Genomic DNA, 12,950 nt, shown 5'->3' on the forward strand with positions numbered 1-12,950 from the left:
GTTTGTTGCTCCTGGCAATTAGGACTTTTTTTTTTTTTGAAATGGTTTGTCTTATACCTGATCTGCATCTGTTCACAGCAGTTACAAAAGATGACTTATTTGAAGGGGGCTGGGGACCTTGCAGTCCGGGAAAATGAGACCCTGTCATGAAAGCAGAAGTATTCTTAGCTTGGTTAAAAAAAAAACAAAAAACCCTCTGATACTTTTCCTGGGTCACTCTGTAAAATTTACTTACACTTTCTAAATCTTGGTTTCCTTATTCATTAAATGGGAATTAGTAACATTCTCTCATGGGGTTGGTTTTTCCATCATATAAAACAGACCTGAAGTACTTTTTGGAACATGCCTGATATGCAGCAGATATAAAATTGAATAATTACTACCTGTGACTAATTTCTTCTGTAAGCTTCTCTTCTACATCATGGACTTGGGAATCCTTCTGGATGCCTTGTATTGGGCAATTCACTTTCACTGTATTCTGTCAGTGTAAAGCATTTCTCCTTATGACATATGGCCCTTTCCAGAAAGTTCTGGTGCTGGTAAATGCCCTTCACTTGAGGACCAACCCTAAAGGAAAGTCTCTGAGGGAATATCTCTCATCTGGGGCACTGGTGACTAGACCCCCCAGGGTTAAAACTGCTGTAGTACCATGTTTCAAGGGGCTTTCTTGGAAGCCCTAATGGTAAAGAATCTGCCTGCCAATGCAGGAGGTATCAGTTCAGTTCAGTCACTCAGTTGTGTCTGACTCGTTGCAACCCCATGGACTGCAGCACGCGAGGCTTCCCTGTCCAGCACCAACTCCTGGAGCTTACTCAAACTCGTGTCCATCGAGTCAGTGATGCCATCCAACCATCTCATCCTCTGTCGTCCCCTTCTCCTCCTGCTTTCAGTCTTGCCCAGCATCAGGGTGTTTTCCAATGAGTCAATTCTTTGCATCGGGTGGCCAAAGTATTGGAGTTTCAGCTTCAGCATCAGTCCTTCCAATGAATATTCAGGACTGATTTCCTTTAGGATGGACTGGTTTGATCACCTTGCAGTCCAAGGGACTCTCAAGAGTCTTTTCCAACACCACAGTTCACATGCATCAATTCTTCAGCACTCAGCTTTCTTTATAGTCCAACTCTCACATCCATACATGACTACTGGAAAAATCATAGTTTTGACTAGATGGACCTTTGTTGGAAAAGTAATGTCTCTGCTTTTTTATATGCTGTCTAGATTGGTCATAGCTTTTCTTCCAAGGAGCAAGTGTCTTTTAATTTCATGGCCATAGTCACCATCTGTAGTGATTTTGGAGCCCAAGAACATAAAGTCTGACACTGTTTCCATTGTTTCCCCATCTATTTGCCATGAAGTGATGGGACCAGATGCTATGATGTTTGTTTTTTGAATGTTGAGTTTTAAGCCAGCTTTTTCATTCTTCTCTTTCACTTTCATCAAGAGGCTCTTTGGCTCCTCTTCTCTTCCTGCCATAAGGGTGGTGTCATCTGCGTATCTGATGACATATCTCCTGCATATGGTAGGAGGCATAAAAGATGCATGTTTGATCCCTGGGTTGGGAAGATCCCCTTGAGAAGGGGAATGCAACCCACTCCAGTATTCTTGTCTGGAGAATCCCATGGACAGAGGAAACTGGTGGGCTACAAGGGTTGCAAAGAGTTGGACATGACTGAAGAGACTTAGCATGCATGCAGCATGTTTCAGAGTCCTTTTCACAAAGCACAGGGACTGTGTTACATTCAAATCTCCTCTCCCACAGCCTTGTTTTTGGTTGAGGAGTACAAAGGGAATTGGTCAGAGGCTAATAAAACCTCTTGCCCTCTAAGGAGAAATTTGGCCTTGGGTCAGCTTTGATGGAGAAGGAAATGGCAACCCACTCCATTATTCTTGCCTGGAGAATCCCATGGAGGGAGGAGCCTGGTAGGCTACAGTCAATGGGGTCTCAAAGAGTCGGACATAACTGAGCGACTTCACTTTCTTTCACTTTCTTTCAGCTTTGATACACTAGGAATATTAGTTGTGTTACTATGCCACATCACTTATGAATAAAACCCCTGATTGATGAGTTGTTTCTGGATTGGTTGTAGCTATGAGCCTAAATTAACCTGTGGGAGACCACAGCTTTGGGTTTCCCTGAATACAGTGTCTTGTAGTTAATCGTGCATGTCTCTGGCAGGTACCTTGGCAACTATGCTTATGGAATTACTACAGTATCCTTCCTTACTCAAAATATCCACTTTAGAAATCAGTTTTAATTTATTCTCCACCCCATGTTTCTTCTTTTCTCTTTCCTTGTGTAGTCTCTCTAAAAATCTCCAAAAGGCCAAAGAAGGGCATCATAGTTTTCCAAACAGCCACTCTATTTATTACTCTTCAAACATACCCTTCAATATCATTTATGCATGCACATGCCATTCTCTTAAAGGATTTATCAAACATACAACAAACATAAAAATGCTTTCCCTAAGTATACACTCCCCACCCCAGCCCAAATCCTACCCTCCACTTTGTTAAGGCTGTTTCCACAGTAAAATTTGCTGTTTAGAGTCAGATACTGGGTCTTTAGTCCATTTCTTGATCTCATAAGTAATTCACTTGATACATTAGAAAAAAGATGAAAGAAAAAATACCATAAAATGGTTTACTCACAAATGGTGATGACCATATGATGTACCCTAGTGTGAGTAATACAGGGACACTGCCAGTGGTTTTTACATCCTCTTCACCGAGAAACAAGACAGCACAGAGAAAACCCAGTGTATAGTGAAACAGGGCAAGAACTATTTGCACAGCCTGTGAGGAGAGAGAGTCATCATCATTACTCTAGTCAAGTCTATCACAGATGCATACAATCTGAGTGACTGAAAGGTCGTGGAAATGTTCACCTTACCCTGGTATTTCTGAAGCAGTGATGAAAGACTTAACATGTCAGGGAGGAACCAAGGTGGATAAAGGGGCCACATTTGGGGTTATTTAATGAAACTGGGAGTATTTGTCTTTGTTTTATAATAATCTTTGGAGGTAATTAATTTAAATCTAGTTGGTTCTAGCTTAGTGAAAAGCAGAGACCTATTTGTTTGGTTCAGGCAGACACACAACAGAAAGGAGATGTCTGGCTCTGGGGACGTCTCAGGCTCTGCCTTGACACTGGTCTCCCTTCTGCGGTTGCTTCTCTGAGGCCACCTCCAGTGCACACTTGGTCCTTTTGGACTTGCCTCCTTTCTGTCGTCCTCTCTTGCCTGGGACTTGGACTTGGGTTTCCCTTTGCTCTTCACCATTCCCATACCCTGTGCTGACTTTTGTAACTACAGGCTGGACCAGAGCCCTAGGCTTTGTTCAAGAAAAACCATGAGGAGGGATGCTCTCTAATGACCCCTGGTTTTCTATACTCTCATGTGAAATGTGCTCATGTGCTGGGACTTGTCCGCCAGCTTGTGTGGAGCCTCACTCACACATGAGCCCAGAGCATCCTTGTCAGGCAGCGAGGGAGGCACATGGGGAAGGTCAGTCTTCTGTTTTAGCCAGGCCTTCAACTGACTGGATGTGGCCCACCCACACATGGAGGGCAATCCGCCTTACTCAGTGTTCACTGATTTAATTGTTAATCTCATCCAAAAGACATCCTCACAGACATACCCAAAACAATGAGGGCAAATATCTGGGCACCCTGTGGCCCAGGTAAGCTGACGCATTCAATTAACTGTCACAGAACCTTGACCTTGAGATAACACATAATCACGCATTTATTGGTGACTTGTGCCTCTATCTCCCACATGAAGGATGCCAATTCGGGTTGGGATCAGATGGAATTGCCCACTGATGACTCACTCTTCAATTTTAGCTTCTTTCTGGGTTATAAATCCACTGACTTCCTTTGATTTCAGTGAAGGACCCATGAGAGTTTAGTAGAAGAATCTAAATAGAAGATCCTAACCCTCATCCTCTCTTGACGTGACAGATGGTACTGGTGGGTCAGGGGGTGGGCACAACAGGCTTATAGCTTCTCCACATTGTGATTCCTGCCTTCCTGTCCAGATAAGGAGATAAGGAACAAGCAATCCAGACCTAAAACACCATGGTAATGCAAGATGGGGGTAGAGAAAACACATCTCCCCCCTTACCCCGCCCCATGTGAGACTTTGCTGCAGTAAGGTACATTTCCATTCTGGAGGCGGGTCAAGTAGCTACCAACCAGCTGAAGGTGGTCACTGACTTGATATGGTGGGAATTTTCCTGGCACAAACTTCACTCTTGCTGCCTTCGATCAAAATGTGCTTCAAGCCCCCACAAATGTTGGTGGATAATAGAAAAGGTTATAACCTTTTGTTAACATTAAAGAAAAAAACCTAAAGCATTCTAAGGTTGAGGACAGGTGAGAGGGAGGACACAGTGCAGAATATGACCTACCTGACTGGACTGTATGGGGAGCATAGTGAGAGCACAGTGTCATCAAGCAACCACAGGCCCCAGAGCCCCGTTGTCTACCAGCCCTTCTGGTTTGGAGCCCATTGCTGGACCACCTCATCTATGATCTATAAGCTTGTTTCAAATTGTTTACAGACAAAGGCAGGAAATGGACCGTCTCAGGGCTGATGAGATTTATAAGCAATCTCAGAGTATATTTTCTAGAACCCTGGATAGGTTGTGATGACATTGAACTATTCAAAAATGGATTGTGGATTCATAATTTGTGCCCAGGTAGCTCTAGCCTGATTGGCACCACTCCACAACACTGTCGTCAACTTTCCTTCCTTAGGGAAGCTCATTGTAGATATGGTCAACGTCGCTCACCTTTTCTGTTAGGCAGACACAACACATCATTTATTAACCCAAGTAGCACTTAGTCCTTACCCCTAATGCTCTGGCCTCCGTTCTTAAAGGAAATCTTCTTGTCATTTTAATTAAGATATGGTCTAGAAATTATAGAGAATAAATTGACTCCTTTTCTGTAGAGAAATACAGAGAAAAAAAATACTAATTATTTTTGAGATAAGGCACTTAATATTGCAGCCTGTGGTTTTCTACTACTTTCCTTGAGGGAAGCTTCTTTGATCAACCTACGTATGTTACTCTTTGCCATGTGGCTAATAACTTCCTGTCAAAACCCAAGAGCTACTGCTCAGATTTTATGCTTTCATCATGGTCTCTAAATGAGACTGAGTAAATGCCTTTTGAGGTAGGTACCTCCGCTCCTATTCTTACCTTTTCTGAGACGTGCTCACTACCCTAAATGCCCAGGGTTATCCAGGTTTGAGCTCCTGGTTGCTATCTTTGGTCTTAACACAAATATCTCTCAATAAAGCTATAGATGATTGGACAAGGTGTGATCATGTGAATTTAACTGAGTCAGTCAAAATTTCCTTTCCAGAGAACTATACAGGCATGCCTTAGAGATACTGCAGGTTATTTATAGGCCACTGCAATAAAGCAAATAATATGAATTTTTTGACTTCCAATGTAAAGTTATGTTTATGCTATATTGTAGTCTATTGTGTGCAATAGCATTGTCTAAAAAATGTACACACTTTAATGAAAAAGTAGATGACATACAGATGGCCAAGAAGCATGTGAAAAGATGCTCAACATCACTAATTATTAGAGAGATGCAAGTCAAAACTACAATGAGATACCACTTCACACCAGTCAGAATGGCCATCAAAAAGTCTACAAACAAATGCTGGAGAGGGTGTGTAGAAAAGGGAACCTTCCTACACTGTTGGTGAGAATGTGTACAGTCACTATGAAGAACAGTATGGAGGTTCCTTAAGAAACTAAAAACAGAGCTAACATATGATTCTGGAATTCCACTCCTGGGCACAGGTCTAGAGAAAAACATGGTTTGAAGGGATGCATGCACCCCAGTGTTCACTGCAGATCTACGATAGCCAAGACATGGAAGTAGCCTAAATATCCATCAAAAGAGGAATGGATAAGGAAGTGGTACATATATACAATAGAATATTACTCAGCCATTAAAAAAACTGAAATGATGCCATTTGCAGCAATGTAGAAGACCTAGGGATTATCAGAGTAAGGACAGTAAGTCAGACAAAGACAAATATCATAGGATATTGCTTATATGTGGAATCTAAAAAAAATGATACAAATGAACTTATTTATAAAACAGACTCACAGAGTTACAGAACAAACTCATGGCTACCAGGAGGTAAGAGTCAGAGGAGAGATAGGTTGGGAGTTTGGGATTGTTAGGTACACACTGTTATATCTATTCAACAAAGATATGGTTATATTTTGTTGTTATATCTAATAAACTAAGACAATCAACAAAGACCTACTGTACCGCACAGGGAACTCTGCTAAATACTCTGTAATAACTTAAACAGGAAAAAAATTTGAACATAATAGATACATGTACATGTATAACTAAATCTAAAGGCAAAGGAGAAAAGGAAAGATATACCCATCTGAATGCAGAATTCCAAAGAATAGCAAGGAGAGATAAGAAAGCCTTCCTTAATGATAAATACAAAGAAATAGAGGAAAACAATAGAATGGAAAAGACTAGAGATCTCCTCAAGAAAATTAGAGATACCAAGGGAACATTTCATGAAAAGTTGGGTACAATAAAGGATAGAAATGATACAGACCTAACAGAACCAGAAGATATTAAGAAGAGGTGGCAAGAATACATAAAAACACTATACAAAAAAAGATCTTCATGACCTAGATCACATGATGGTGTGATCACTCACCTAGAGCAAGACATCCTGGAATGCAAAGTCAGGCGGGCCTTAGGAAGCATCAGGACAAACAAAGCTAGTGGATGTGATGGGATTCCAGCTGAACTATTTCAAATCCTAGAAGATGATGCTGTGAAAGTGCTGCATTCAATATGCCAGCTAATTTGGAAAGCTCAGCAGTGGCCACAGAACTGGAAGAGGTCAGCTTTCATTCCAATCCCAAAGAAAGGCAATGCCAAAGCATGTTCAAACTACTGCACATTTGCACTCATCTTAGAAAGCTGAGCACCGAAAAATTGATGCTATTGAACTGTGGTGTTGGAGAAGACTCTTGAGAGTCCCTTGGACTGCAAGGAGATCCAACCAGTCCATCCTAAAGGGAATCAGCTCTGAATATTCATTGGAAGGACTGATGCTGTATCTGAAGCTCCAATACTTTGGCCACCTGATGTGAAGAATTGACTCATTCAAAAAGACCCTGATGCTGGGAAAGATTGAAGGCAGGAGGAGAAGGGGATGACAGAGGATGAGATGGTTGGATGGCATCACAATTCAATGGACATGAGTTTGAGTAAGCTCCGGGAGTTGGTGATGGACAGGGAGGCCTGGAGTGCTGCAGTCCATGGGGTCGCAAAGAGTCAGACATGACTGAGTGACTGAACTGAACTACAGGCTATCAAAGTAATGCTCAAAATTCTCCAAGCCAGGCTTCAACAGTACGTGAGCTGTGAGCTTCCAGATGTTCAAGCTGGATGTAGAAAAGGCAGAGGGACCAGATCAAATTGCCAACATCCGCTGGATCATGGAAAAAGCAAGAGAGTTCCAGAAAAACATCTACTTCTGCTTTATTGACTATGCCAAAGCCTTTGACTATGTGGATCACAACAAACTTTGGAAAATTGTTAGAGATGAGAATACCAGACCACTGTACCTGCCTCCTGAGAAATCTGTATGCGGGTCAAGAAGCAACAGTTAGAACCAGACATGAAACAATGGAGTGTTTCCAAATTGGGAAAGGAGTACATCAAGCATGTATATTGTCACCCTGCTTATTTAACTTATATGCAGAGTACATCATGTGACATGCTGGGCTGGATGACTCACAAGGGGAATCAAGATTGCCAGGAGAAATATCAATAACGTCAGATGTGCAGATGACACCATCCTTGGTTTGATCCCTGGGTTGGGAAGATCCTCTGGAGAAGGAAATGGCAACCTACTCCAGTACTGTTGCCTGGAAAATCCCATGGACAGAGGAGCGTGGTAGGCTAAAGTCCATGGGGTCGCAAAGAGTTGGACGTGACTGAGCGACTTCACTTTTTTCACTTATGGCAGAAAGAGAAGAGGAACTAAAGAGCCTCTTGATGAAAGTGAAAGAGGAGAGTTTAAAAGCTGGCTTAAAGCCCAGTCTTCAAAAAACTTAAGATCATGGCACCCAGTCCCAACATTCATGGCAAATAGATGGGGAAACAATGGAAACAGTGACAGACTTTATTTTCTTGGGCTCCAAATCACTGAAGATGGTGACTGCAGCCGTGAAATTAAAAGACGCTTGCTCCTTGTAAGAAAGTCACGACCAATCTAGATAGCATGTTAAAAAATAAAGACATTACTTTTTTGACAAAGGCCCGTCTAGTCAAAAGTTCAGTTTTTCCAATAGTCATGTAAGGATGTAAGAGTTGGACCATAAAGAAAGCTGAGCACCAAAGAATTGATGCTTTTGAACTGTGGTGATGGTCTGAAGGACTGATGCTGCATCTGAAGCTCCAATACTTTGGCCACCTGATGTGAAGAATTGACTCATTTAAAAAGACCCTGATGCTGGGCAAGATTGAAGGCAGGAGGAGAAGGGGATGACAGAGGGTGAGATGGTTGGATGGCATCATCAATTTGATGGATATGAGTTTGAGTAAACTCTGGGAGTTAGTGATGGACAGGAAGCCTGGTGTGCTGCAGTCTACAGGGTCTCAAAGATTTGGATATGACTGAGTGACTGAACTGAATTGATATGTATAACTGAACCACTTTGCATAGATCTGAATTTAGGGCAACATTGCTAATCAAGTCTACTCCAATACAAAATAAAATTTAAAAAATTAAAAAAATAAAAGTGTTAAAATGAAAAAGCACTTAATAGCCAAGAATGCTAACCATCATCTATGACTTCAATAAGTCATAATCATTTTGCAGTAGTGACATCAAGGATTATTTTGATCACTATAATAAATACGGCACAATAAAATAGTTTGAAATAGTGTGAGAATTAACCAACATGTAACACAGAGGCATCAAGTGAGCAACCACTGCTGGAAAAATGACAACGGTAGACTTGCTCTACGCAAGGTTGCCAGAAGCCTTCAACCTGTATGTTTAAAAATGCAGTATTGGGAGGCAGAATAGAGTGAAGTGCATCTGGGCTTGTCTTGTGTCCCGTGCAGTGGCTGCACAAAGTCTAAACCAGTATACCACCAGGTAAGTCCCACACTAGTATGTTTAAAAATACTGTCTATTCAAATTGCTGTTACCCTTGGAAATATAAAGAGAAAGGGAAGCTAGAATTTACTGAGTGCTTACTCCTTTAAGTACTGTTCTAAATTCTGTACAAATATTATTTCATACAGACTACTCAATAAGATAGATACTCTGAAATGGTTAAAAATCCTAGAACTATACAACCTACCAAGACTGAATCATGAAGAAATAGAAAAGCTTAACAGATTAGTGATAAGCAAGGATATTGAATAAGAAATGAAAAATCTAACAAGAAAATAAAAACCCAAGACCACACAACCTCACTGGTGAGTCTACCAAACATTCAAAGAATACCAGTTCTTTGTAAACTCTTAAAAAAAGATTTAAGAGAGAACACTTCCAAATTCATTCTATGAGGCCAGTATTACTCTGTTGCCGGAGCCAGACAAGGACATTGCAAGAAAGAAAATTACAACAAATATTAGCAAACAAAATTCAACAGCACACTAAAAGAACCACACACCATGATAAAGCGGGATTTATCCCTAGGATGCAAAGGCAGGATAACATATACATCTCATTAATAAAATGAAAGACAAAAAACACCTGAAGCGATGTAGGAAAAAAAACATCTGACAAATGTTCAAGGTTGTTTAGCAATGATGAAACTGTTAGTTGCTCAGTCGTGTCTGACTCTTTGCAATTCCATGAACTGTAGCCTGCCAGGCTCCTCTGTCCTTGGGATTTTCCAGACAAGGATACTGGAGTGGGTTGACATTTCCTTCTCCAGGGAATCTTCTCAACCCAGGGATTGAACCCTGGTCTCCTGCATTACAGGCACATTCTTTACCATCTGGCCACCAGGAAGGAATGTATCTCAATGTGATAGAGACCATATATGACACATACAGAGCAAACATCATATTAGTGAGAAGCTGAACACTTTTGCTTAAGATCAAGCATAAGATATGGGTGCCATCTGTTGTCAATTCTACTTAACATAATATTAGAAGTTCTAATCAGAGGAATTAGGCAAGAAAAAGAAAGAAAATATGTCCAAATAGGAAGGAAGGTGTGAAATAGTTTCTGTTGGTAAATAATATGATCTTACATATAGTAAACCCTAAAGAAACCCTAAAGAAAGTTTGAACTGATAAATGAATTCAATAAATTTGTAGGATTCAAAATTAACACAAAAATCAGCTGTGTTTCTGTACACTAACAGAAACTATCTGAAAATGAAACAAAACCATCCCATTTACAGTAGCATCAAAAAATACTTAAGCATTAATCAAGAAGGTGAAAGATTTGTATATTGAAAATTACAAGACAGTGATGAAGGAAATTGAAGAAGTCACAAATAAAAGATATCCTGTGTTCATGAAATAGAAGAATTAATATTATTATAATTCCATACTGCTCAAGGTCATCTATAGATTCAGTCCAATTCCTATCAAAATTCCTGTATTTTTCACAGAAATAAAAAAATTCCTAAAATTTATATGAGACAACGAAAGTCTCTGAACAGTTAAAACAATATTAAGCAAGAAGAGCAAAACTGGAGGCATCACACTTCCTTGTATCAAACTATATCACAAAGCTATAGTAATAAAAATATTATGGTATTGGCATAAAAACAGATATATAGATTGATGGGACAGAATAGAGAGCCTAGAAATAAACTCACATGCTTATGGTCAACAAGATTCAACACCAGGAACGTTCAATGGGGGAAGGACAGTCTCTTCAATAAATGGTTTGGGGAAGTTGGATATTCCTATAAAAGAATTAAATTGAAACTTTATCTTACACCATATGCAAAAGTCAAATAAAGATAAATCAAAGATTTAAATATAAGACCTGAAATCACAAAACTCCTGGAAGAAAACACAGTGGGAATGTTCCTGCCCTTTACCTTTCTTCCCTCCAAGTCAAGTCAGCCAACCAAGTAAAACATGGGGAAGCCAAAAGTCAAATCTGTTGTATTGCTCTACTGAGGAGTAGGGGCAGAGGTAGAAATGGGAGGCCAAGCTAAGAGATCGGTAGCTGAGCTGACGTGGGATTCTTTTTTTACTTGGATTATTGCTAAAGTTTCCAGTTTGGTCTTCTTTCCTCCAATGTCTCATTAATCCTTTTCTTGCCCCTTTAAGTCCATCTCAATCCAGCAGCAATCTTTTGAATCGGATCAGATCATTCAAAAGGCTCCCCACTGCCTTCAAAATAGCATCCACACATACATCAGCCTTTCATGAGGTGCCCTCTAGTTCCCTTTGCAGCTTAATTTCTCAAACCACTCCCGGCATTTCTGCTTAGAAATATTCTAATCATTAGATTAGAAATATTCCACCAGTAGTCCTCATTTTTTGGTATGTTTGTGCCATACTCATCTTGTAACTGTCGATGTTGAGCCTGTGCATGGCACATTTTTGGAGCTCAGTGAGTACTCCTGTAGCCTGAAAACATAACTGGCTTTCATTTCATGATATTTGAGATGGTAAGTTTTAGTGTATGAGCTCATGCCATTCACAAAATTAACACTGAAGGAAAAAAACATTATCAGAGTGTTTGCTGTGTAACAGGTGGGCCGAAAACATGGCCATAGTTGTCTTATAACTACCATTGTCCTAAGGAGCAAGCTGAAATTCCAGATAACTTTTCATCAGATGTGAATGATATGCTGGGAATGGAGTGAGTTAAGTCTAAACGCTGTGAAGATACAAAAATTCCTTTTAGGGACCCTGGAGACACACCTTAAGGCGATAAGATAGCTGAAAACCAGACTTAAGAGGCTCTCCTATGGAGATCTGAAGTGTTAGTTTGAAAAGAGAAAGCAAACAGTGGTTTCAAAGTGACCCCAATGCCATTCTCCTAAATCATCCCACCCTTGCCCTCTCCCACAGAGTCTAAAAGACTGTTCTATACATCTGTGTCTTTTTTGCTGTCTTGCATACAGGGCTATCATTACCATCTTTCTAAATTCCATATATATGCATTAGTATACTGTATTTGTATTGATTTGGGAGAATGGCATTGAAACATGTATAATATATGTGAAACGAATCGCCAGTCCAGGTTCAATGCATAATACAGGATGCTCCGGGCTGGTGCACTGGGATGACCCAGAGGGTTGGTATGGGGAGGGAGGTGGGAGGGGGGTTCAGGATGGGGAACACGTGTACACCCGTGGCGGATTCATGTTGATGTGTGGCAAAACCAAGACAATATTGTAAAGTAATTAGCCTCCAATTAAATAAATTTATATTAAAATAATTTTTATAAAGAATATTAAATATATCAATCTAAATATCTAATGGGAATCTAATCTCAGCTAGAAGCTGTAGTGAATTTGTTTTGTGAATTTAAAATTAGTGAATTAAAAAATAAATTATCAAAAGCCCCCCCACCAAAAAAAAACAAACACCAAAGTGACCCCAAGTGGTAGCCCTTAATTGTAGTAGGGCTGCAACTCACGGAGTGAGCTCTCCCACGGATATTCTTACTTAAAACGGTGGAAGATTCTCCCAGGCAATGTTTGGTAAACCACCTAGCAGTCTGAATGGTGCTGAGATGCGTAGGACGAGCATGGATCTTCCCGACTCAAGGCTTGTTACCATTCCTAGCAGCTGGACAGCCAGGCCGAGGGAGGCCCAGGGCGCCAGGGTCCTGCGGCCTCTGATCTCCGTGTGATTCGCACCGCCTCCGCTCACGTCAGGCCCTGCGAGCCGGGTCAGAGGGGCGCGATCCCCAGAGCGGAGCCCTCGGCGCAGGGCCTCCCAG

The 12,950-nt window shown here is 40.8% G+C and overlaps 1 protein-coding gene across 2 annotated transcripts in view; it reads right to left on the reverse strand.

Annotated features, from left to right (window-relative positions):
• Window positions 1-12,950, reverse strand: part of LOC104991311 (membrane-spanning 4-domains subfamily A member 4A-like) — a 26,846-nt gene extending 13,896 nt beyond the window's left edge. Inside the window, exons 1-4 of one of the 2 annotated variants that reach the window (XM_010843728.1) lie at window positions 12,674-12,950; window positions 10,861-10,950; window positions 4,852-4,946; window positions 2,650-2,793 (exon numbers count right to left, since the gene is read on the reverse strand). In XM_010843728.1, coding sequence (XP_010842030.1) covers window positions 2,650-2,793; window positions 4,852-4,896 — 189 coding nt within the window. In that variant the 5' untranslated portion in view covers window positions 4,897-4,946; window positions 10,861-10,950; window positions 12,674-12,950. Of the gene's footprint in view, window positions 1-2,649; window positions 2,794-4,851; window positions 4,947-10,860; window positions 10,951-12,673 lie in introns of those variants that run through there. The other variant, XM_010843729.1, reaches the window with a different exon arrangement.

The sequence above is a fragment of the Bison bison genome, unplaced genomic scaffold (assembly GCF_000754665.1).
Source record: "Bison bison bison isolate TAMUID 2011002044 unplaced genomic scaffold, Bison_UMD1.0 scf7180017864185, whole genome shotgun sequence".
In the NCBI taxonomy this organism is placed as follows: domain Eukaryota; kingdom Metazoa; phylum Chordata; class Mammalia; order Artiodactyla; family Bovidae; genus Bison; species Bison bison.